Source organism: Porites lutea, chromosome 5 (genome assembly GCF_958299795.1).
Source record: "Porites lutea chromosome 5, jaPorLute2.1, whole genome shotgun sequence".
Lineage (NCBI taxonomy): Eukaryota > Metazoa > Cnidaria > Anthozoa > Scleractinia > Poritidae > Porites > Porites lutea.
In genome coordinates, this window is record NC_133205.1 from 7,341,024 (window position 1) to 7,367,514 (window position 26,491).

General features: G+C 38.6%; 1 protein-coding gene across 3 annotated transcripts in view; it reads left to right on the forward strand.

The window, feature by feature from the left end:
- The first annotated feature begins 865 nt into the window (after window positions 1–865).
- The window catches only part of LOC140937084 (centrosome-associated protein 350-like), a 54,787-nt gene continuing 29,161 nt past the window's right edge, over window positions 866–26,491 (forward strand). Inside the window, exons 1-28 of one of the 3 annotated variants that reach the window (XM_073386617.1) lie at window positions 866–1,196; window positions 1,438–1,481; window positions 2,512–2,742; window positions 3,978–4,359; window positions 4,651–4,731; window positions 6,244–6,417; window positions 7,363–7,497; window positions 8,439–8,780; window positions 9,435–9,596; window positions 9,984–10,091; window positions 10,186–10,250; window positions 10,931–11,029; window positions 11,181–11,330; window positions 11,826–11,865; window positions 12,009–12,245; window positions 13,932–14,021; window positions 15,035–15,250; window positions 16,411–16,454; window positions 17,237–17,521; window positions 17,862–17,928; window positions 18,681–18,750; window positions 19,185–19,246; window positions 20,169–20,404; window positions 21,600–21,815; window positions 22,811–23,071; window positions 24,209–24,298; window positions 25,422–25,529; window positions 26,138–26,191. In XM_073386617.1, the coding sequence (XP_073242718.1) occupies window positions 1,097–1,196; window positions 1,438–1,481; window positions 2,512–2,742; window positions 3,978–4,359; window positions 4,651–4,731; window positions 6,244–6,417; window positions 7,363–7,497; window positions 8,439–8,780; window positions 9,435–9,596; window positions 9,984–10,091; window positions 10,186–10,250; window positions 10,931–11,029; window positions 11,181–11,330; window positions 11,826–11,865; window positions 12,009–12,245; window positions 13,932–14,021; window positions 15,035–15,250; window positions 16,411–16,454; window positions 17,237–17,521; window positions 17,862–17,928; window positions 18,681–18,750; window positions 19,185–19,246; window positions 20,169–20,404; window positions 21,600–21,815; window positions 22,811–23,071; window positions 24,209–24,298; window positions 25,422–25,529; window positions 26,138–26,191 (4,149 nt within the window). In that variant the 5' untranslated portion in view covers window positions 866–1,096. The remainder of the gene's footprint in view (window positions 1,197–1,437; window positions 1,482–2,511; window positions 2,743–3,977; window positions 4,360–4,650; window positions 4,732–6,243; window positions 6,418–7,362; window positions 7,498–8,438; window positions 8,781–9,434; window positions 9,597–9,983; window positions 10,092–10,185; window positions 10,251–10,930; window positions 11,030–11,180; window positions 11,331–11,825; window positions 11,866–12,008; window positions 12,246–13,931; window positions 14,022–15,034; window positions 15,251–16,410; window positions 16,455–17,236; window positions 17,522–17,861; window positions 17,929–18,680; window positions 18,751–19,184; window positions 19,247–20,168; window positions 20,405–21,599; window positions 21,816–22,810; window positions 23,072–24,208; window positions 24,299–25,421; window positions 25,530–26,137; window positions 26,192–26,491) is intronic. The other 2 variants (XM_073386618.1, XM_073386619.1) reach the window with 2 other exon arrangements.

Below are 26,491 nucleotides of genomic sequence, written 5' to 3' on the forward strand. Positions count from 1 at the left end.
AATTATAAGAGGAGCTGTAAGTAAAAGGGCGCATCCGTAGAGAAAGAAGTCATCGGACTGGAGGGAGAGATTACGGTACCATAAACTGTAGAGACGAGGCAGTGAGGAGGAAACAGGAAACATATACGTTGAACCACGAACCTGAGTGCCAGAGCATTTTTTTCAGTCAGTTAAGTTTCATCCTAAGTATTTCGAGAACGGACCTGGAGGGAGGGTTAAAACTAGAACCTCGCTAACTCGAACTCAGATAGCCTGTGAACAGGCTCTCTGTTTGGGGGAAGGGTGAAAAAATTGCATGGAGAGGGAGGGTTTCCTTCACTCTCCTCGGATTTTACGATCACAGAGACTGAGTGTTGGTCCGTATAACCTTTCGGAAATCTGGTACCCGACCACGTTTTTGGTTACTGTATGAGCGGCATAGTATCACTGGCTTTTGAAAAGTTAGTGTTAGTTTAATTGTAGGAATATCGAGTTTGACCATTCCATTGTACTTGAAGGATTTAACTGTACCGGTGGACTTCATAGGGGTGGGGCCGAGAAGAGATCGCGGTGACCTTTTTATCGGTGATGTTTTCTATTATTTTCCAAACAATTCTCAGTGAAATAAAAAGTATATATAGCTGGAAAGTGTTCTGGTGGCCCGTTTCTGAATTTTCTGGATCCTCCCTGCACCTGGCCTTCCAGTTTGCTGCATGCTTCAGTTGCAATAGATGTCAGTCCTACACAGCTCAGAGAAAAGAAAGTGCAACCGCGGCGATCTCGCGTGAAGCGCGCTACTCACTCGTTTCAGCGACGTGCACACGCGCTCGTCCCATGAGACCCCACGCGCTGAAAATTACCCACGCTGCTTTGCCCCGAAAACAAAAAATGGCGGGCTGTGATGGTAAAGTCATTTACCCGAAATAGATGAATGATTTCAAGCCGTTTGAAAGTGCCCAATTACAGAACACAAGAGAATTCTTGTGTCATAAATGTAGACAAGTCTTCGATCCAGTGAAATCCCTCATCTGGTTTTATAAACGCGGCTGGTTATGGCGGAAGTTCGGTTGTTGTGTTGTGCTTCCCTTTGGTCACCAACTTAGAGTGTCGTTGTTCCATGGCTTCATCGACGTTTCGTGGTCGGCGCGTCGTTGATCCCATACCACTTCAACGTGGCCCTTTGCCAAGGGATCGAAAATACCCCTCATCTTTTTCAGGTAGTCGTTTTAAACGTTATTTCAACAACGCGCACAGTTTTCCTCGAAATAAGTTTACTTTCACTTTGTTGATCTTATGTAAGGTCAGATTTCGATTAAAGCTCACGCTTTTGTTTTGATCAAATCGATCTGTTTATTAGAATTACAGGGCCGTGCGGTTGAAAGCAGCGCAAAACTTAAATTTTAGTGAACGAATTTCGTTTCTCAGTGTCATAAGGTAAATAATCTTTCCACTTTGTAGATTTAGCAGCTGCATGGGAAAATGTCGGAGAAGTGAAGTCTGCGGTAAGTGAAATTTAAGCCATTTTGTCTGGTTTCTTTTCAGCTGTTGTCTGGACTGGTTTACCTGTTAAATAAAGAAGGGATTTGTATTTACTTTTTTCAGTAACATTAAACTTGTTACAGAAAGTGTTCCTCTGTTTTTAAAACTTGTCCCAGTCTTTAAGGTCATATTTTTCTCAAGTTTGTTTTGAGCCACATTATATATACCTTTGTTTCCATTGTCCCGGTAGAAGAGTTTGTTTAACGAAGTCATCAATATAAAACATGGTCATACTTTATAAAATCGACTAGCGTCAATACAATCAATAGCAATCAATATTTTAATAGTTATCATAGATAACTAGTTGTTACAGTTTCTTAGAAAATAGCAATTTTACCACCTATATACAACTGAATTTGCACAATAGAGGAAGATGTTCCCTTATTATGGCTGCTTCTGTGAGTGGGCAAGATGAAGTAAATCCTGCATTCTTTTCGGCTACCTTAGTGCACAAGATACGCAAGGCCTGTCATGCCCACTTGGAGTTTTCCACGTTGGTGCCACAAGGAAAAAAAGTTCTCTTGGCCACTACAAATTCTTTATTTGACTGAGCTTGTTCGGTCAAGATGGCCGCTGTGTCTCTCACGCAGACGTTCTTAGGTGTTCATCACACGTTCTTGCCCCACTAACATCTGCTGAAATGAGTGGTTAAATTCCTTTCTCATTGTTTGCAAATATCAGCTGGAGCTCACTTGCAGATTATCGGAGAACCAATCCGCACTGTTGAAGTTAAAGTGTTAATTAATTTCTTATGTAAGGTGCAGTTGAATATTTTCATAGAAACTGTGCGGTACCAATAATAATAATAATAATGATAATAATAGTAATAATAATAATGTATATACGATGAAATGCTTAACTTAAATATCCCTATTTCCCTTTCATTGATTATTTGCTATTTTATTTTTTCACCCATTCCTTCTGATTACTATCAAAATGCCATGTGAGTGTGTGACTATATATGAATGTTGATTTTGTTGTTGTTGTTTTTAGCTACAAGCTGCAGAAGCCAGGATTAATGAAGCAAATGCAGGACTTGGCTCTGAAGTGGAGCAAAATGGAGAAGTTGATGTTTCACTGCAAGAGGTCTTCTCAGAGAGGCAAAGATATGGGAGAGTTGCCAGGTATGAACTGAGGCCCAGTCGCTTTGGACAAGCTGCGTCTTCTGTACCCTCATTTGGAGAAGACCAACTTAATTCAAGGAGAGTTCCTGATTTCCCTTTGGTAAGGATGATATCGCTTTCTTACAATGTTAGTGTTTCTTTTCCTTTAAAATGTAATATCAGTAAACCACAGTTTACTCTCTCTTAGTGAACACCTACAGCAATGCAGGGTCATCAAAATGCACCAGTTACTGGTGCTATTGCCAGGTACTTTGAGGTGTTCACCGGCTGTAAATAGTTGGAGAAGAGAAAAGAAAATGGCTGATTAAAAAAGTTGTAAAATAGAAAAATAAAAATAAGTTGTTTTTAATCATGCCCTGAGTGTTTTTTTTTTTGGGATTTTTAATGTTTTGTCGAATCCGTTTCCACACAGTTCTTTCTGTAACCATAATATGATACCACAAAGTGAATAAAAATAGCGTAGATGCATGGTTTGTTTACATTGTCTTTAAATAATCTTTCGCTAAGAATGAAGAATAAAAGACACACGAAAGCTTTCGAGTGTCTCTTTTTTGGAAATTGTACGTGTTGGCACGCTATTTCTAATTTTGAAACAAATGTCAAACAAACCACTGGTTTTCACACTCATCTGGCATGAGTTTGCGTTTGAAATTGAATGAAATCAGTTGGTTCCTGCCTCTCTTTTCTCCTCTCTTAACTTTTAATAAGACCGACAGCATTCTTAGACGGACACTTAGTGCCATTCCCAGAGGTGTCTGCCGTAGAGAGATTTGACCGTAATGGAAGACAGAAAGCAACTCTAGGTGTCCGTCCTATTTGACTCTCTATAAGACAGACATCTCTCTAAGACCGACACTTAGTGTTGGTCCCAAAGGTGTCTGCCTTAGAGAGATTTGACTGTAATGGAAGACAGAAAGCAACTCTAGGTGTCCATCCTATTTGAATCTCTACAAGACAGACATCTCTCTAAGATGGACACTTAGTGTTGGCCCCAAAGGTCTCTGTCTTAGAGAGATTTGACTGTAATGGAAGACAGAAAGCAACTCTAGGTGTTTGTTCTATTTGACTCTCTATAAGATGAACATCTGTCTATGACGGACACTTAGTGTCGGTTCCAAAGGTGTCCATCTTAGAGAGATTTGACTGTAATGGAAGACAGAAAGCAACTCTAGGTGTCCATCCTATTTGACTCTATAAGACGGACATCACTCTAAGATAGACACTTAGTGCCAGTCCCAAAGGTGTCCATCCTATTGTTGTTGCTGAATGTTACAATATTATTCTTTCATTTTTATTCTCACAATGGTATCGTGTCCTATTTTTTTTGTTCCACAGAGTATCAATAGACCATCAGAGTCATCTACCAGAGCCCCTGTACACACTCCCCTTCTGTCTCCACCTTCTAAGGATATCCATGATAAGGTTCCAAATGGTAGATTTTCAAGAAATTCAGTGCCTTCCTATTCTGCTCACCCTCCTGAATCTGAAATGCGAGACCCTGGTGTAGCCACTGCATATTCTTCACTTTATACTGCAAATGATCCCTTGGGCCGTAGACCGCCTATCAGGCTTTATGGAAATACCCTTTCAACAATCCCATCTGCTTCTAGCTTTGAAGACTCCTTAGAAATTGGAGAGAGTTCGTCAAGAGTGCATCAAAATGAAGCATGCTCAACTTCCTCCCTTGGACTCAGACCTACAATAGCAAACAATTCAGGTATTGTTTTTCTGGCCTCGGTTGGTTAGATGTTGGATAGCACTGTATACAGGATAAAATTAATTTGGTGGCTAGTTTTTAGGAACTTTTATCCAGAAATTTTAACTTTTCTCGAGATTTAGAAATTATTTTCTAGGCCGCAATAATTTTATTATTTGCTCCTTTGAACAGTTGTTTTACAGAAAAAAGTCATTGGGTTCCCCTGTGTAGAGCATCATTTGCGCATGTTTGCTAACCTGTTGCATCTTAATCCCTAAAGATTAACCTTCACATTCTGATGTTTGTGTTCAGATGCTCTTGCAAGATTAAAAGAAAGAATAAAACAGCAAAAAGAGCAAGCTTCAAGGCTGAGTCCAACTGATAGTGCTCAAGGTAATGCTGTCACTAAATAATTGTGTACATAAATATTTTTAAGAGTGTAGTGAATCATTGGAGTTAAGTTCAAAATGCAGAAGCATTCATTCTGGGAGCAAGTCAACTAATTCTAACACCTACTATTCTGTTTTTTTTTTTGTTTCTTTTCATCTGTTCCTTCCTAATAGAAGATCCTCAGGGGATGGTTTTACATATTCTGTTTTGATGAGCAAAGTGGAAAAATGAGCGCAAAATGCAATTTATTTGTGTTATATGTTGAACAGAAAAGAAAACTGATAAACTTGCCTCATAGCGCTCGACTAGTTGAGTCATCAATGCTACTTTAGTCCTGTCATCTGCTTTTCCTCCTTATCATATTTGTAAAGAACTTCTCCCAAACTTTTCATAACCTTTCACTTGTTTAAAGCAGAATAATCGTGTGTACATTTTCAAAACTGCGAGGTTGAGTCTTTCTTAGTCGTGATAACTTTTTTGAAGATTTGTTCCAGTTTAGACATTCTCAGGTAGCCAAGAACACTAGTCTTCTCATCGTTAGTTTCTTGTTTTTTTTTTTATGTTGTAAACGTCTCCTGGTAAACTTTCTTTGAGCTTTCACTTGCTCAACCTGTAAAAAACTCTCAACTATTAATTCAAAACCACGTGTCATGTTAGACAAAACAAAGAAATAATCTTTCAATTACATCATTGATCTCTGTCTGTACACTTATTAAGCTGATTTAGCAATAGAATGGGAATGTCAGTTGACGACGGGAAAGCGCGGGGAAAGGACTAAACGCTACTTCCATTTCCCAATTTGCTGCTCTACGGTTGGTCAAGCCATTTGTTTGATTTGCGCGTGCTGTCATCAACTGACGTTCCCGTTTTGTCGCTAAATCAGCCTATTGAGAAGAGGGCTGTAACAACCAATCATTACGTTTTATTTCCCCAAGAATGACCATCATCTGTTTTCTCCTAACAATGTTAATACACTATGAAGAGAAACCGGTTATGAGAATTACAGTCAAACCTGTGTATAACGGTCCTGTATTTAGCTGTCACCGGACAACTTCCGAAAATTTTCAGTTGCCTTATATTTTTCTGCAAAGTTGAGCTGTATATAGCGGTCACCCTGCATATAATGGTCACCTTGTAATTTCCCAAGGGTGAGCATTGACAGGTTTGACTGTAATAAAATCACCAAAGGAAAAATGGTTTGATCTTTTATCAAATTCTCTCAACTACCTCTTGAGGGAAATGTACACTGTATCAGGGTTCTCAATAGAAGGCGGCACCCGGCGATTGATCGCCGCTTACTTTGGGATTTATAGCCGCTTACTTTGTGTTTAGGTCGCTTTTCTTTGCTTTGTTTTGACACCTCTGGCTTCGCTGAAGAGCCTCCTACTTTATCAGTGATCACCTCCTACTTAAAAATCTATTGAGAACCCTGTGTATGGAGGTCAGTCTAGAGAATTTGTATGTGGATATCAGGGCTTAAAGTAATGGGTTAATTTTGATACTTTGTTCTAATAGGGAATGGTTCTTCCAATCCTTCACCTCCACCAGAACAGAGACCATCTGTACAAAGCGTTGATTCTACTACAGCTGCAGATTCCTACAGAGCTGATGTAGATGTTCCTGTGAGAACTGCTGGAGTGATATCTAAGAGGAAAGTGGCCTCTGCTCCTGCTGCCCCTGCTTATAAAGGTAACATGATTCTTCTTCTTGCACCATCTCAGAGTTTTCTATAGAATTTTAATTAGCAGCATGTGCAGTGAATTTGAGCGAAATATAAATAATGATATTAATAGCTATGGTTTGTAAATGTTAAGCGTAAACATTTATTTTTCTGATTATCCGTCTTTTATCAGGTTTTAGCATTGTAGGCTCTCTCCTTTAGTTTGTACTTGATTGACAATACAACTTCAAATCTATCTGAGGGTGAATTTCTTTACTAACATCCAAATCCAGATTTTTAATCCGAAAACAGATATTTTGTTTTTTTTACTAAAATCCCAAAACGGGTTAGTGATCCAAATGATCCACAATGGAGGTGGATTCTTTAGATCATATCCAAAACTGGATACTTTATATGTATGATCCGAAGCGTTTCTTTACTTCGGATCCGAAAAGAGTGAATATTGCCAGCGGTAACTTGAAACAATTTCAATACATACATTAGCCTTTTGACAAGACTGCTCATCTTTGTGGCCATTTTTGAAACGGAATCATGGATGAAACGATTGATTTGATGTGTTTTATCAGAGTGGTAAAATCACAATACAAACAGGACCTGCATTGTTCTAGTTACAAGGAAAAAACTTTGACACAACTTTGCCGGCACATCTTGCAAGACTTTCCTTTTTCAATACATATCTTACATGTGTATTTCAAGACTGGTTTTCATTTGGCCCATCTAAAGCAGTATCCTAAGGCTAACCATCCAGAATACGATGAAAGAGCAGCAAACTTGCAACCTTGTTAGCAGCCATGCTATTCTTTCTCCAGTTTCTATGGAAATGAGTGAAAAATAATCCCTTTTTGGATACTTTGTTTCTTTTCTCAATGAAAAATCCTGATAATGATCTGGATTTTTGATCTGATCTTGGATTTTAGTAAAGAAACATACCCTGAGTCAGGATTTTTTGATAGGCTTCAGTGAGGTAGAATCAAAGACCACCGTGTTATCTGAGGTGAATCGAAAGGTTAAGAGAAAGGACCCTGCAACACACAAACTGATCACAAAACCTGCAAACCAAAGGCCACAGAAACCAATAACAAAGAAAGGTGAGTCATTTCCATTTGCTGTACTAATTTGACGATAACTTTAAATTAAAATTTGTGAAAAATGAAGTAATGGAACAGTTTAAATGAACCCAGCTTTTTTTGATTGTTAACCCTTTAAGCCCCAATATCTACATACAAATTCTCCAAACTGATCTCCATACATATCCTTTAAGAATTAGTTGAGAATATTGGATTAAAGATCATGGAATTTTCTCTGTGATAATCATTTTATTAATTCTCATAACTTTATCTCTTGACAGTGTATGGATATTGTTAGGAGAAAATTGTTGTTGGTCACTATTGGCACTTAAAGGGTTAAATGTTGCAGTTACTTTTTGTTTTCCCTTCGTTTCAACTTCATTAACATGCATTACCATACCCAAAAACAAAACACAAAAATCAACTGAAATAAGAAATTAACTGCAACATAAACATCAACTGGACTTTACAATAATTCCTTTAAAATGCCACCACTTAATCACAAATGAAAGTTGAGGTAATAACAGTACTTATCTAAGGTTGTTGATGACTGAAGATGAACGGCTTGCTTTTGGAACAAATTCCGCTGATTGGTACCAATGAACAACTGCATTGTTTAATGGAGATGTGCAGGGGATTCCACCGGAGGTCAGCCAGTCCCTTTAAACTAATAGATTCTTAGTTTGTCTGACAATCTCACATCCCAGCCTTGAGCCCCCACACAAGGCATCCAAGTACATGTACCTGTCACACTTACATGTACTGTCTCTTAGTAGCAGAAGATCCAGGGAGGAAAAAAACAATAAGAGAAAGACAGTATTTCACCAGATCAGCCCTACAATGCGGCAGGAATGATTCATGTGGGCATGCGCTGGCATGCCCACATGTGAGTTTTAGGGATTAATATAAACAGTTTTAAAACTTGAAAAGAAACCTTTGAATTTGTTGCCCTTCCTTTGCAGGACCTCCAAAGGTGCAGCGAGTTATAGCTCCCCGCCGTCCTACTGATATCATCACCACATCTTCATGGCGTTCTGGTCAGCAGACCGTTAAAAGAATTTTGGGTCCAGCCAAGAAGAAAAGTTCTTCTCCTGAGGGAAGTCGACCTCAGTCAAGAAGCAGCCAGGGCTCTGATATTTCAGAACCAAAGAGCTTGAATTTTCAATGGCGAGATGAAGGTGATGGGACGAAACATGCTGGTGTTGGAAATGGAAGTGAGAAAGGTGGCGCACTAACAGATGAGGTGCCTAGAGTGACATCTCCAACTAATCAAAAGCTTGTTAATGGATTGAAGAAGGATTCAGGTAATACAGTTAACTCCCTTTATAGTGTAAGGACCTCAAGTCACTGTCCTCATTAGTTAGAGTCCCTAATAGCAGGAGTTTATTTCGGTCAAACGTCTGCCTGGGATTTAGCGGCTGTCCGTATTATAGCGGAGTGTCCACAAGGCAAGAGTTGACTGTATAAGCCAGCATGTTGTGGTGGTATTAGTGATGTTACAGGTTTTAGATTACATCTGATTCTTGCTTTACGGACTACTCTAAGACAATAACCTTAATACCTAGAGTTGATCACTGCTGTTTGTCATTCATTTTCCTTGATTAACTATTAGGTACAATGTAGAAACCTCATTAGCTTTCTAAAGATGGACACTCATATGAGAACCAGTCATTTTTGCATTCTTTATTGGTCTTATAATAGTTATAATTTAAAATTGTTTTACTTTTCAACAAGTTTATAAGATTACAAGTTTCCTTTTCAAGATCAAGTGTTATAAAGATGTTAAATCTACACTGTCCTGCAAATAGTGATCACTAGTCTGGGTGGGTAGCATTTGCATTATTGTTGAAAGATGTTCAAAAGAAGTCCATAAGACTTTTTTATTATGTTAAGGACATCAATATAAGTGCAACATTCATAGAGATTAATTTCATCTTTATTCTACTTTCCTGAAACAGGATCAGATTCGGAATTATCTTGGGTACACTCTTCAGGTCATGCAAAGGAATCTGTGAGGGATGCTGAAAAAGATGTCAAGGATTTAAAGGGAAACAAAATATTATCAACAGAAGCTAAAAACATCCTGTCTGACTTGGAACTTGACACAGACGATGAATCTGGTGGGTCTCTCTTACATTATGGTACCCCCAGACACCTTGCCTTTCAGCAGCAGGACTAGCTCAGTCAGTCGAGGGCTTGAAGGCACATTGGGAGGTCAGAAGTTTGATCTCCCGTGCCGAACCTATACTTAAGGTCTTGCAAACAGCTCGACCTTCATCCTCGATATGTGGCTCAGATGACCATGTAGAATGGTGGTCCCATCTCCAGTGGGGGTCATAAAATATTGTCCTCAATAATATTTGTACTTTTGTGCTAAATAATTATTATAAATTTACAGTCAATAAAGTGCTCTTTTTCTGTACTTGCAACTTAAATTACATAGGACTACTTGATAACCATGTAAACTCATCTGCTATACCTGCATGTGTTTCCTATTATTTTTTCAGACAAGGAGATGAAGAAGCCAGTAGCAGGACCCAAACCAAAACAGACAAGAGTTAATAAACCATCCTCTACATCCAGAAGGAAGAGGCCTCTTAATTCACAATCACAAGGTCTGCATGGTCTTCCCTTGAGTGAATTTTTTGAATTTGAAGGTTGATGCAAACAAGGAATTAACCTTAAAATTGTCTGAACTCTTTTTCATAGGTCCACCTATGTCTTCTTATCCACCCAGACAAAAAGTTAGACACTATGATACGGATGAAGTAAAGGTATGTGTATCCCAAATTTCACAGGGTGCAAAGAAAGTCATTTTTACAGCTTGCCATTTGGGCAAGCTGAAGCTAACATTCACTAGCCCAAACATCATTTCAACTAGCCCCAAAAACGTTTTGATAAGCAGATTGATTTCACAGTTCTTCTGTAATTTGAATTCTTCAAAAAACTTCACTAGCCCGTCGGGCAAGTTGGGAACAGAATTTACTAGCCCGATCGCAAAATCCACTAGTCCCGGGCTATCGGACACTACTTTCTTTGTACGCTGTTTCGTATTGCATAATGCTGAAAAAATAGTGTTAACAACTGAATTTACTCCTTTACTAAAAAATACATTTAATTACATGTAACAACAGAGCTGGGTTGGTGCCCTGGATGTCCTGTCATGCAAGCAAGGCTGACTGTTCCTGCACCACTAAACTGACTGCTGACTAACAAGTAGTAGTTAACTGCATTTTATTATTTTTGAACAAGAAAAGAGTGTCCTCTTTGTAGCTATGTTTGATTATTTGAAGCGTGGTTGAGTACTGTTGTGATGATGATCATCATGATCATAATATTATTTTTATATATTTTCACTTCTTTGTCCTTAGTTGCTGCTGGAGCTGTATATTGTATTAGAGATGTTTTTGTCACTCAGTGGCATGTACTCTTAAATTCTTAATTTTTTTCCCAGAAATACATAGAAAAGCAGTTAGCAGAAAGGAAAAAAAAGCTACACGAGGACAGACTACTAAAGGAAAGGGCAGTAAAAGAGAAGCAGCAAAAGCTTGAGGTACCTTTTCTAAATATTACAGCAATCATTAATTGTAAAATTGGGGAAATTTAGTTTTTGTCTCTTTAAACAGTGAAATTTACACAGTGAGTGTTCATTGGGGTTTTGCAAAAAGAAGCCACCTTGATTTTGTGAATTTGTTTATTTGCAGGAATTGTACAGTAGACAAAAAAAGAACCTTCAAAACAATCTGAATCGCAAGAGCAAGAAGTGTTTGGGGGAAACTTACTCAAAAGGTCACAGTGATTTTAGGTCCATTATTTACCCGTACAATCACCCATTTCCACAGGATGAAGTTGAGGTAATTATTTTGAAGGGATTTATTGAGGGTAAAATTTACATCTGGATAGTACTACATGCTATGTGCTTGTGGTAATGTTACATAGGTGTAGATCGTTTGCCTCTGTCAATAGGGAGCTTAAGGAAAGGTGTTTTTGAGCAACGCACGTCAACCAGAAGTGAGACCTCTTTGCTTTTTATACACCTCAGTACTTCCAAATTTGTATTGCTAGGTGTCTTACTTTATAGAAACCATTTACATGAAAATTTGGGCAAAACCACTGCCCAAGAATGCCAAAATTACAAAGTTACAGTTCAAAAACGTCTTTGCTTAAGCTTCCTAATAATGATTATACAAAAAGTGCAAATTGGCCTAAAACTGAACAAGATAGTTTTGTATGTTTTCAAAAATAGTTACCAAAACATTCTGAGTTATGAAATTTAGCAATGTTAATAATACTACATTATAACTTACCTCAATTGCTTTTTTATTGTTGTTCATTGTTTGTGTTTGAAGCATTACAGTGAGGATACTGGAGTCAGTGAATCAGATAAAGGTAATCTTCTATTAATATTAGCTACATTATACCTGATATCATTAACTTCAAAGTCCTCAAGCTGTTTCTTTAAAAGTATTAAGACAACAAACAAAAGTAATAAAGTTAATGTGTTTCATAAGTTGCCTGGTCTTGATTTTCAGAGAATCTAGACATTGCATCCTTCAGAGGACTGCCAGCTTATCCATCTTCCCAGGAATGCAATGGCCACAATGTTTCAAGTTCTCCTTCAGAATCCAGTGAAGATGGATCCATGTCTCCAGTGCCTGCTAGGCTTGATGTTAGTGAAGATCAAGGACGTGTTCCTTGTGTAACAAGTGTTTCTGTTGGAGCCAAGCCCATTGATATCAGACCCTCAGCATATGTTGGCTTTCCTGAAGGTATTAAATGTTATTATTATTCATTCAAAATATTTCTCCAATCCTGACTGGCTAAAAGCACACGCATAATTCACCATAACCAGTTACTGATGACCAAATTTGGAAGAATTTTGTGTTTAACAAGGAAATGATGTCAAAAATGCAGCCTTCTACAGGTTAATGCACCGTTAACCGAGAAGACATGGGGACAAGATTGAGTTGTTTTTGTTGTAAAAACTAAAATGGCGGACACTTCACTTGTTTCAAGAGTAAGAACTACAACTGGAACTAGGCGAAATAATGGCTAACAACATAGCAAAAACAGGAAGAAGACAACTCGGAGGGCAACATCTGCTATTTGGAGAATATTTGTGGAGCTGGTTAAACCTAAACGTAAACTATCGAACATAAACTTAAGATCGATACAGGCAAGCTTGTTTTAGCTATATTTTTAAACTAGGAATTATTTTGAATGAATAATAAAACAATTATTGAATTCGGCTTTCATATCATATGAAGAAGTATGGAGATCTCTTTGGGTGTTATCCACATCGGCCTACAGCCTCAACGGATAACACCCTCCTTGATCTCCATAATTCTTCCTAAGATACTCAGCCTCTTTCATTAATTGTCAAATAAAAGCGCATTATTAGAATTATTAATAAATCACATTTCAATGCTCATACTGAACCCATCTTTAAGGACCTCGGTATACGAAAATTTAACGATATCCATTTGCTTCAACTGGGCCAATTTATTTATGTATTCTTGCAAAAATTCATTCTTACCTCCAAAGTTTAATAACAATTTCTCTCAAATCAATCAATTCCACTCTTACAATAAAAGAAATTCCCAGGCCTATCGTCTACCCTATTGTTGTACAAACACGAAGAAGTTCTCGCCCTTTTTTCAAGGGCCTAAGTTTTTTAATTCACTTGACAACAAGGTCATCAACTCTCAATCCCTCTCCTCTTTTAAGAAAAAACTGAAGATTAAATTATTGAGTAAGTATGAAAACAGTTCATAATGTCTTTCCATCTTCGACTTTTCGCCTTCTTTTCTTCAATTGATGTGAAACAGCTCTAGCTCATAGTTCGAGGAGGCCTAACCTCTCATAAGCTCCTATAGTTTCTGTTAGGTCTCCTCGCCACTTCTTTTTTTCTTCTTTTCCTATATTTTTTGTAATTATTGTGTGGCAAATAAAATAAAATAAATAAAAAATAAAATTAAATACTGATGTTTTTATGAACTGAGCTCTGATGGCTCAATGTAAACTAGCTAGCCATTATAACAGCATTTGAAGTTGAATGCCTTTACTTTGTAAATACTACATTTAGATTCATAGCTTTTGTAGCTAAGAGAGAGCTAAGAGAATTGTCCATATTATAGAATGTTTAAGGATTTGTTTTCTCAAAAATAAAAAAAGAGATAGCACCCCACCCACCCCCCTCCCCCCCCAAAAAAAAAGTACACGACTGATTTGAATAGAAAACTTTGATGAACAGTGTCATATGAAAGTGCGCCTCTTTAACTAGTGTGACCACACCATGAATAAATGTCAATTCCTATCCCGGCGTTCCTTCTTATTTTGGTGAAGCTTTTGCTTTATTCCTGGATGGGACTCACCTCTGATACTTCAGATAAATGTACAATGTAGTTTCAAGTGGTGGTAATTTTTACTTTTTTATTTATGTGCTGTATCTAAAGAAAAATCAGCAGATGATGATAAAATGACCAGACATGACATGGAACCTCGATCGAACAGTCCAACCCGACTAGGTGCCATATCTTCAGCAGGTGTGTTTAAATATTAAGTAATGCTCATGCCAAAAATATAAGGAGAAAATGAAGAGCTTTAAGAACTGAATGCTGCTAGAAGATATCTCAGCAGGAGATTTTTAACCTCAAAAAAATTCTTTAACGTGGAAGTTGCTTGTACTTTTTTTTAACCCCTCATTGTACTTAGACTACTACACTAACTGAATTACACTGTATCTGCTCCTACTTGTATATCCCTGTTAGCTCTACTCCTGACAGAGAGAGCGTTGGTAACTAACCCTGTATTTACAGTATCTCACCTTGAACCCCTTGGTCCAGGATGATTTGTTCATAGCAGTGTATTTTTTTGTTGTTCAATTTTTTTGGGTGGGGCAGGAGAAGGTGGTGGTTACAATTCAATTTCCAGTTACCAATGTCAAGATTGCTTTCCAGTGGCATTCTGTTGTATGACTTTATCAAAGGTCACTACTGTGTACTTCTCTTGATGTCATCTAGTTTCACTTTTTGCTTCCCTGATTACAGTTGTGATGTTCTTTGAAAGTAAAAGAACCCTTATTATCAAGTGTCTCTGGTTATATGCCCTCCCAGATATAAGCACCCCTCTAGCTTGTATCAATGACATTTTTGAAGCTTTAAGAAGCAACTAAATTCAAAAAGTATTCTGATCAGCACTGCTACGTAAGCCCCCCATTTTTTGAGCCCTCCTGATACCCCCTTACAAAGTTGTATAAGCCCAAGGCTTATAAGCAGGGTTGTCATAAAGTTCTGAAGTAGACGGCTGAGTTGTCAAAGGAAATGGCCAGTCCAGGGATATTTTATTGAAAAAACACTATCTGTAAAGAAATGCCAAGCAGAGGTAGCAGGCCGATACTACCAAATAGGATTTTCACTGGCAGCCAGCTACTTTTGACACACCTGATAAGGGGAAATTTATGGTAGCTGCAATGACAAGGGAATTTCAGGGCCTTGTTTCAATCAGTGTATTTTAAATTACTGAAAAACATTATTAAGATTATTCCTTCTCTTTGCAGGGAATAGTGGATTGAGGCCTATGAGTAGTCCACCAAGAGAAGACAGAATCGCTGCCATTAAACAGACTGCAGCAGAGCTGAAACATCGTTTAGAGTCTGAGGCATGGAGACTGGGTTTAAACCTGCAAGCTACAGGGCTTGGTAAATTAGATGAGCAGCAGCCATTGACTTCAGTGTCAAGTGGGGACTACACTGTGTTCAAGGGTGCACTCCCAGGTTGGCAAAACTAAAAAATAATTAGTGTAGCCTGCAATAGGCAACCTCTGCCTTTTGGGGAGAGGGCTAGTTAGGAGACACTTGAGGGTGTGGTCATGGGACTCTGAAACCACATACCTGATGGGTTTAGTGCAATATAAACTATATGTAGACTAGTACTTTCTCCTGATTTCACTGTCTGTTTGAGACATTTCTGTCTCTGTAAACTCCCCAGCAAAGGATAACATTTGTATGCCCTTTTCAGACTAAGCTGCTTGAAAGATGTTTACTACTTGTATACTGCTGCACATGCTCACTGATCCTAAATCTGATGTTAGGGTAACGGCATCACTCCTTAGCTACATTAGAGTGGCTATGTTGTCGACTTTAGACAATTACTCACTAAACATTCACAAAAATAAATGAGTAATCAAAATATAAGCTTACCGTAAATGACCTAATAAACGCCTGGGCGTCTATTTGATATTAGGGGCCCAAGTGGGAGCGTTTAATAGATAGGAGGCATTTAAAACAGAGAGGTGTGTATTTTCATAACTGTGACAAGCTCAACAAAACTAATATGCTTTCGGCAAAAATATCAAGCAAGAGGGTTTAAAAAATAGTGGAATATTCACTCCATCATTTGATACGTCTAGGCCATCCAGAGATCCATATCGGTCTTTCAAATCTTAACATTGATGTCAGAATCCTCGCTCATTGTAATTGTGTTGCCATCATTAGTTTATCCTATTCTTTACGTAACATTGAACAAGATGAAATAGGCAAACCCTGGTTAATCAAGCAAGAAACTGAATCAGAATAAATTGAATGATTACCCCTTTTTGCTAATTCCTAGTATTTTAAAGTAATTCTCATGGGGGCGTCTATTAGACAAGGGGCTTTTATTACAGAGGGGCTTCTAAAAAGTAATGAAAAAATTAACAGCATAGAGCGGCCGTTTATTAGATAAGAGGTGTTTATTTGGAAGTGGGCATTACCGTTTATCAGGTCATTTACGTTATGTGCATGCCCAGACTTAGTTTAAGCCATCAGTCTCCCCTTTATTGCCTTAGCCTGGCTTGGCTAGTAGGGGAATATGTCAAGCTATCCTGTTCATGGTTTATATCACATAAGTTCAAATAAGATTATTTATTATTAATTAAATTATTTCTGTCCATTAGGGGTTGGCAATCTTCAGGAACAAGCAGAACTAAATGAAGAGCTGGTAAGATACAACCACAAAGGTGTTAACTCAAGTGTTATGTGAACAGTTATTCAATGTCATGGGGACTATTCCTCGTGAAACTGCCATTTTTGTATTCCTGTCCTTCCAAGACATTTTTCATGCCATATTCATTTCGTATTCCATTGTAGATTGGAACTGTTTTTTTGAAACCAGTCCTTTGATTATTTGATAGAGTTCCATTTGTATTTATGTTTTGATTTTTTTTCATTTATAACCAAAACTGTTATATCTTTAACTTTACCTTCCTGGAGATAGTGGTATTGTAAGTGTTCTTCAGAAAAAATCCCCACATTGACAGATATGTTGAAATCAAACACTGTTAGGCATGGTCCTTGATGATTACTAAGATTCTTGCTACATTTGATCTACCAGGACAGAAAACAAATGATCTTGTCATTAATATTAATGTTAATTAATATTAAGTCGAACTCAGCTAATAGCGTTTCTCTTCAGTCAACTTCATTTTAATAATTTTACTTCACATGCTTTTTTTTACGGCGGCCATCTTGTTATGTGCAGTAATAGATGCACAGTGCAAAACCAGGGAATCACCTTAAAGCTAGTTAAAGCTACAGAGAAAGGAAAGATGTTGAAACAAGGATTAAAAGGTCGCACCTGGGAATCAAACTCGGAACTTCCACACAGAAGGCCGCGCATTTACTGACTGTGCCAATTGAAGAGATTATCCACTGTTTCACACAATTAAAAGCCTTGATTACGGTTCCCCATCCACTGATAAGATCTTCTTTGGTTGTAATCAGGATAACAGAACTAGTGCTGCCACCACAATCCAAGCTGCCTTCAGAGGCCACAGTGTGCGGCAGGGCTTAAACTGGAAGCTACCCTCTGGACGCACCCTGAGGTCCACTGTAAGGCAAGGGCTACATCAGAGGTCAGGAATCTTGGGGACTGGAGCATCAGAGTCATCTCAATACTCCGCAGCGTGGGACAATGATGACAAGAGTAGTATATCTGATGTCAATACCTCATACAGCTCAGCAAGATCTAAAGTAAAATCACCTACACACAGTTCAAGGTCCTTAAAGGTATGGTACCTGCAGAGATACTAATGAATGAGTGAATGAGTGGTGTGTTGAAAAATTTTAAACCAGTTTGAAAATATACACCAGTTTCAAAAATTTAAACCGGTTTAAGAAAATTCAAACCAAACAAAAAATTTGAACTACAACATATGTATGGACGTACCCTCCTTGGGTAAACTCCCAATTATACTTCCCATTGTTCATCAAATATTAATGGATAACTGAATTATCCAAGTAGCAGCCTGCCAATTCAAAATTTGGTATTTTTATGCCATTGGTACTGTTTCCCAGATACATTGCGTAAGAGGTAGGGCTTTTCACTAACTGTTTATTCTTGCTGTAGAATGGTAGATCGTCAAGTACAAGAAGTCCATCTCTTCTTGAATCAGAAAGAAGAAAACACACTCAAGGTATAACCCCTTCTTTATGTATGCAAAAGCCCTGGGCTGTACTCCCCTATACATGTATATGCCCATTTCCAGGAGTACCCCCTTCCTCTAGGGGAGGAGTGCAACCCTGTCTTTAAGGTTACCAGATACCTTCAGAGGTGTCACTTGTGCAGGAGATGTAGCACATTCTGGTTAAATTGCAGTTACCTAAAACCCCATCTCAGGTTAAAGCTTAATATTGAACTTGCTATTGTACATGTAGTAAATCAATAATTTCTTAAAAGCTTGCACTGTCAATTTTCAATGATTTTTTAAAGCAAGTGCCTGAATCAGCTTTCGAAAGCTAAAACTACAGTAAGAGGGAATTTTGTCTTTTGCTAATCTGATTAGTTCTAGTCTTCTGGAAGTCAAAGCGCTGAAAATGGTGTTATGGTTTTGTTGTTGCAATGATAAGAGTAGTGCAACCTAGGTGTTTAAATAACAGATCGATGTTTGTATCACAGGGCTAGGAGGTCTCTTGGGACCCAGAAACTTTCAGTTACACTGAGAGAAAGAGACAGATACATATGTCTGTGCTGTACTATAAATGTGTCTGTTTGTATTTTGAAACATTTTTATCCCAGTCTGTAGATCACTTAATGGTGACCATAAGGGAAAAGCCAAAGCCTGAGGCTCTGCTTGAGGTTCATTTAGTCTTTACCCTTCTGTTTTTCTGTAGATGTAGTTGTCTTTGAACTCCTTTTTGAATTAGCGTTGTACGTTTTTCTATTCAGGGCGTCTGTCCAAACACTCATTGGATGGTAAATCTTCTATCCTTCCATGGACAAGTAAAGGTGGTGACAGGTATGTAAAACGCGACTGCACTTGCTATTATCATTTTAAATTTTTCATTTTTGTCACTTTGGTTTGTTTTTTGATACTTTCGAGTTAAGCCTGCATTAAGTACATGACTACATGTGAGGACAGGTCACAGCTGTTTTGGTTTAACTACTGATTAATCAAGAAAATTGCGTGATATTTTTTCAGTGAGTCAGCGTGCGCAGAAATGCAAACCATAAGAATCGAAAAAATATTGTCACTTTCCACACTTGGCTGAAAATTGACTGAAAAATTATGTAATTTACAGATGTACCTGAACTGTCTACCCAGCTCAAGTACGCTTGAAAAAGATATTGCCCTTTTTTCTTTGCCAATCCATGCTGACTTGTTGGTTGGTGTGATTTTTCGATGATTCACACTTGACTTATTGAATTATTTGATCATTCTTGATACTTCAGCTTGAGTGTTATCAACATTTTCACCAGGAGAAATCCTCACTTGAAATCACTTGCTAAAGAAGGTAAAGTATTAACCGCTTTTTCTCGTTTATGTACTCTTGGTTGTCTTTATAGTCCAAATTATGTTCCTTGTCAGTGGAACTTAGATTCCATGCTCTGATCATCAGCCGGATGCCGATTCCTTGAGCTGATGTACAGATTGCAAAGCCCATGATGTTGTGTGATGTGCAATACCGTGCAGTTCTTTTCAAAACGTTAATAGTACGGGGAATGAGGCCCTGACCATTTAAATCAGGTTAACCTTTTCACCTCTAAGACCATCCCCTTGTTTCTCTGTTTACCGTTGTCCGACTGACCCAAATTTTTGGGATTTTAAAAAAAACAGTAACGACGTGAAAAAGCCTTTTCTTTTTTCACTTTATTAATTCTTTTAATCTGGAAAATGAGCGTACAGTATATTTGGGCACTTTGTTAATCCTAATAAGTAAATATTAACTTTTAACGTCATCCTCATCGCCAGTTAGGATGTAAAGTTAGTTTAAAATATTCCAATATATATATATGTCTGTTTGAGAAAAGGAATAATTAACCTGTCGTAGTTTCTAACCAGTACAGATCTGTATTGTTTGATATATCCAGGACTTCTTTTCAAACTGAGGGGTGCTGGTAGGTGTGCATAGGGGTTTTAATGGTCGATCCTTTTTCCCACGTTATCTTGATGACTATGATATCAACCAACTCTTCTGCCATATTGATTTTGCGTGTTTCCGAGTTGTTTCCAGGCTCCACGGCAATGATGCTGTGGTACCAGGCCTCCTATTCCGAGAATGCGTGTAATTTTTCAGGAAACGCATTTGACGGTAAACGAAGAAAAAAAGAGGGTTGGCCTAATCTGAGTTATGGTGAAGTTCTTTACACGGTGCTTCAGTAGCCAAGGGCAAACATTTTGTCATTTAAAATGAATCCTGTTTTCCTGGTAATTAGATAAAGGTGCAAAGGAGCAAGATTCAGAGATAGCAAGTCTTCTTGAAGAGACCCTGCCGGACAGTAAAGCAGGAGAAACAGCTAGTTTGCTGGAGCCCCCTGCAGACCTCGATCAGTCCAAAGAACTGCTAGAGCAGACTTTGGTTGAGCAATCTCCGAGAAAAAGTAAAAGGCATGAATATGAAGATGACTTTGAAGGATCTTCTCGTGGAAGCAGACAGGAGGAAAGCGTTAAGGTAAATATTTCGATGCCAAGTTGATTAGCTACGGCGTGAACAGTCATTTCAACCCATCAGCAATAGATGGGTGTGGGGAAGAAGCCTGGTGAAATTTAAAGGAGCCACAAGCGAGCTAGGAAGGTAACCTTGACAACGCGGAGAGCGGCAGCCACCAGGCACCGTCACACTGAGAACCTGTGTGGAGAAATTCGCAGATACTTATCAAAGGACATCCAGAGGGAAGGGAGGGCTGGGAACAAAAAACAGCTCAAGCCACTGTACTATTGCCCTATATACGATTAGTGATAGTGACCGCTGGCCAGGGTTGTCTCATGTTTAGCCTCGCCTAACTTACATATACCCACATGAAAACTGGGTTAATTTCTCCATTCTTAAGTGAATTTGGCCGTATCTGACTTTTGTCTGAATAACACAATGTTGATCTGAAAAATTTGTGAATGTGAGGTGAATTATCATGGTTATATGAATTTTGTTAAAGGACAGAAACGGTACTATATTTATTTGCTCTGACCAGAAAAACATTTTGAATTTTGTAATACCTAAGTTTTGAAAATAACAAAATCAGGTGGCCTGAAGGGCAAGATGTTGATTTGATTTACTTGGCTGTAGCTCTGAGAAGTTAGCCTAAATTAGTGTTTGACTTACCGGTTAGGCAACTTGCAGTGTCAAGGAAACATACTAGATCATTGCATCATTCCCTTTAGTACCGGACTGGTGGAATTTTGCTTCTCCATGCAGACTCGGGAACTCGTTTAGGATCATTACTTGGAAATAATTTTGGGCTGGCAAACAATATCCATTAAGTAACTCATTGCAGACACTACTTTGTTTTTTAAAATTGAATGTTAAAGAAAATCTGTTATTGTTACAACTTATATTTGTCTACTTAAAATGTAAATTGTGTGAAATAAAATGACCCTGTAGGGGGTGTGGCATCCAAGTTGTTAAACCCTGATCGGTTTTTTGGGATGGTGGAAATATGGGTTCATGGTTGGGTTGCAGTTATTTGACAGTTATTGGGAAGGTATACATGTATTATCTAGGTTCTACACATAGTGAATGCCCCTAGAGTCATGTGTCACGTGAGCCTTCGCTTCTAAGATTGCTCGGTTACCCGAAGGGTCATCTAAGCTCGTGACGGTTAACTTGAAGGAATCGTCAAATATTAAAGAAAATGTTTTTCCTCCAACAGGGCACTCCAAGTCCGGTAAGGAAGAAGGACGATCATTCATATTCAGAGACATTCGAGAGTCCAGAGCGTAAAACAGGCTCTCTTGCTGTGGAAGAGAGTTTGCACTCTCCGGACAGGAGTATGGAGAGTGGTACTCTGTCACCTACCCTGTCAGAAGGAGAATTGTCCCGTGCAAGTGAGGCTGATAACAGATCTCCTACAGTCTCTTCCATGCGGGTAAGATAGAGCATCCTTTGCCTCGAACGTCAAATGAACTCCAGTTATTGAACCAAGAGATTTCAATTTGCATGGTTTATGTTTGGTTACTTAGCCCCGTTGTTTTTTTTGGTGAGTCAAACAAAGGCTTCGGAAAGATTTCAGCCGGTACCCATTTTCATTACTATTTACTATTGTAAGTTAATTTAAGACTTCCGCCGGCGTGAAGGAAAACGAGCCGAAGGCCTTAATGGTCAGAGCTTATCCCTGTTTCCTTAACATAAAGCATGCCCAGAAGTATTGCCACTCCCCCCTGGAGTTATACACCTGGGTGAAGAGAGACAAAGTGGAGTAAAATTTCTTGTCTACGGAAACAACGCGACGTGCGAAGGCTTGAACCCCGGACCTCCAGATTCTGCCTTCGATGGGTTAACCGCTCGGCCACACATCTCTCCACACAAGGCTTCTGTGTGCAATGGAGCTTTTGTCTTTGTTGCGTGATATGGGATTACTTGTTCCACAGACAGCTGCGAAAGTCTTGGTTGTAGCCTCTGTTGTACTATGCTCAGTCTTTGAAGGAGTTGTGTCACATTTTATTGGTAGTACTTTAAAACACTTAAAACACATTGGAATCAAAGCCAAAACCCTGCTTTACTGCAAAACCTTGACAAGAAGGTACTTGTCTTTGACTTTCGTTGACTAGGATGGATGGATTGCAACTTGAAAAAATTGAGCCAACTTTTTCAAGTTACGGTCCTAAGTAGTCGAAAAATAACGATAATAAATTACCATGCTTTGTTTCCCCTTTGTTAGACTCATATGAAATCTTTCTCTCAGAACTCCAAGGACTGAAAATACCTAGTTATAATTTCAGCTCAGCTTTGACCAAAATAGTGGAGCTCATCAAGACATAACCCTTTTTAAAAACGATTGGTTTGATTAGCGCTAATGATCAACTCTTTATGTTTTCCAGTAATTCTTTACGTGTGAATTATACTGGATTCCTTTTCTTGCAGCAGTCGCCTACAAGGGACCAAAGCACTCACAGCTCTGTTCCCCTTTACACACCCAAAGCGCACCCTCCTCCGTCAGTATTCATGCCCGCACATCAGGGGGGTGATCGCCTGTCTCCTGGCTCTCTTGATATGAGGCTCACTGCAGAACTCAACAGATTAGAGTACATGGAGGAGTCAGTGCGCCAATTGACTGATGTGGAACGCACTCGTGCAGTTTCTTTGGCACAGCAGGAAACCGTGTCATTGGCTCAGATACTCAAGGTAAGTGCTTCATGCGAAACACACTGAAGAATATCCTCCTTAACCTATTTTTTTTTCGCGTATTCTCAAAATATTATACACCCCGCAAAGCTTCATTGTACATTTTTTCACCAGAAAAGTGAGCACGGTTACTTTTACTGAAGGAGTTTTAGCTCTCTTTGGATCGCAAAATGATAAAACTTTTAACGTTTGATAGTTTCCGCCACTACGACATTCTCGCTAAAATCCGTAGTAGTATGACGACGGCTGTTCTGTCTTCTAAAAAACGTCACATCTTGATGGGTATAAGGCACGAGCTTCTGCTTCACCTTGTTTTTTCGCCGAAGGCAACGAAACGCCGTCTAAAAAACGCCACATCTTGATAAGTGTTGTCTCGTTTTCGACGAATGGCCTCTGAATACAGCACTTCACAAAAAAACTGAGCCTGCGGTCGTTTCATAGAAAATACTGCACCATCAAAGATTGCGTCCAAAGTTACGATTTCATTGCAGACAAAAGCTGTTTGTTATTCTCCATTATCCTAAAAGTTTTAAGTGGATGACAAATAATCAGAATACAGGGAAAATGTATAAAATCATATAGGAATTTTTGAAAAGATTTTGTGGTTGAGCAAACCCTCACTCGTCCGAAGGGCGGCTTTTGAAATTATCTTAACCGTCCGTACGAGATTGTAGTCGCTTGGGACGACCGGACGACTTGGAATATGGATCCCTGTAAATTGATTTAATTGTGCAATTTTCAGCTCTTTGCAAGCAGTAACAAAGAAAATAGCAGTCATCGAATACTACAAAATTGTTGAGTGGCAAACATTAATGATCCCATAAATTCTTTGTAAAATTTGATTTGGAGTTTCAAAAAAGAAATTTCTCCAGAATTGTTCGGTATCTTAGGTTAAAATTTTCAGAGATAACTCACACGATTATGCGCTGCAAATATTCGGTGATGTTCTTCTAGAAGCTTGATCAGAGAATGAAAAGGGTATGAAATTGAGGCAAAAATTCGAACAAAGATTCGCCTATCGATCCTCGAGCCTCGGTAACTCCTTAGCACTCAATTTGGCCACTGTTATTGTTGTTTATGTTGCATCCTTGCTTGAAGTATGTCAACCTTTTGTCTTTTTTTACGTTTGTTTTTTAGTCTAAACAGCTTTCCCACGCGCGTGAAATGGAAAATCTCAGAGCAAAAGCTCGGGAGGAAGCTTTAGAAGCAGCCAAGCAGCTGGAAGAGGTATAGAACATTGTTGCCCCCAAAACTGCAGTTTTTCTGCGAACAAATGAAAAGTAGTTAAATTCACCTAGAGAAAAAAGCTAGTAGATTTGTGTCCCAAGTTTAGAACCTTATCCACAGAGTAAAACAGCGGAACAGTTCAAAATGCTCCGAAGATCCGCCTGAAGTGACGTACAACTAACTTCACCCTCCTCATCTCTAACTAATTCATTACAGTCACAAACTTTCTAATACAGTTACACAGCCAACTCAATATGAGACGTACACCTTTTGGTCCAGTGCTAAGTTTCTGTTTGAGAGCTCTTTCCATTTGTCTGAACTGTCCGGCTAGAGCATTCCCGTCGTAATGAGAATTTCACTTTTAATTAAAACTATCCAATTAGTATAGGTAATAGCATGATTTGTAGTGATATTTGGAATAAATACCACGAGTGATATTTCAAAATTGTTATGCGTAATTTCACCAGCCGTTAGGCGAGTGCAATTTGAGACAATTTTAAAATATCACGAGTGGTATTTATGCCAAATATCACGTACAATCATGCTATTATTTGTTTATACTACTACCACCCGCAAAAGGGTTGTAATTTTCACATGTAGGTATTTCAAATGAAGCTGAAATACCACTGCTCTAATCCAATCAAATTGCAGAAATTTCTCATGTAGTAGTATAAAATCCTAAATAGTGTGCACGGAGGAGACGGTTTTCAGCAAAAACTCTTGGACGGGGTTCGTACAAAGTCTTGAATTCATGAAAAAGTCTGGGAAAAGAGACGTAAAGTCTTAAATAAATGTTAAATAGTCTTGAGTTTTTTTAAAGCTACAACAAGTGCTTCAGAAGTCAAATTTTTTTCGTGTTGGTCAAATCTTATTCTATCTCGCCTGCACGTCATGGAAAAAGCTTTGTTTCTGCATCTTTTTAAGGTCCCTGTTGATCACCTATTTTATAACCTTGAGTCTGGGAAAAGAAATTATTGTTTTGGAAAAAGTCTGGAAAAAGTCTTAAATTTTGGATCAAAAATCTGTACGAACCCTGCTTGGAAAAAGCCTATTTCTTTGTCCAAATGACGGTCTTGTGATGAGTCGTTGTATCAATGCTTAATGAACGCTGCGTTTTTTACAGGCCCGCCGTGCTGCAGCGGATGCTGCCGCGGGTGCAGCCGAGACAATTGCCCGGATGAGACTCGAGGCAGCAGCTACTATCACTGAATCCGCTGACCGTCTAGTTAAGGTACAGTATGCTTTGATTCTTGTCGAATCTACATGTGATCTTATACCTGTTTATTAAGAGTTTTTTCCTTTTCTTGTGGTCAATTCTTTTTTGCGATTTGTGTTTCCATAGAAACTTTAATCACTATGCTATCGTTTCATAAGTAAGTCAGTCAGTCAGTTAGTAGGACGATAATTCTGACGATAATTCATGTTCTCGAGTTTATGTTATCTCTTTTGCAAACTGTGGACGTTTACATTAAAAAAGGCACCTATTATTCTCAAAAGAATAAAAAAACCTAGTGAGAACTGTACAAGCCTTTAGCCTTTATTACTGTCCTAGATTTTATTTTAGCTTAAATCAAGTTTTTATTTACTTTGTTAACAAGTCCCTTGTAATTATTAAACCAGGAGGGCTTATTAGTCTCCAGACGTTGCATGTTGTTATATCAGTTCACTTTAATCAATACAGGTATTTCGTGAAATAAGATATTTATCGCCGTCTTAGGCTCGATTTCTGCCGCTCTCTCGGTCTTCTCCGACAAGGAGCGCGGGCTCACTTCCCGAACAGCGGCTTGTGATCGAGGCTAACGCCGTCTAAAAGAAAGAATTGTTACTTCTTTTTGTTAGGTGCAAACTGAAGCAGCGCGGACAACTTCGGAGTCTGCCAAACAAGTTGAGGAGGTATGAGCCCTTTGCGTGTTTTAGGCATTAAAAGATGGTGAACGGGAAAACGGTTCTCTTGTCTCTTATATTAGGGAGCTTAAGCAACACGTCGACGACGGCAGTGAAAACATCGCTAAAAAAAATGAATTTGCGTCCTTTCAAATTTTATCACGTCTATTTGGAAGCGTTCAATTTGTCAAATGCGCGCCAAATGCCTTATGGGTCATCCATCCGCCCCTTTTGTCTTTTTTCGACGGAGAAAGCGCTTTCTAAAAATCGCTTCTTTTTGCGAGAATCCACACTACCAATATCATATTA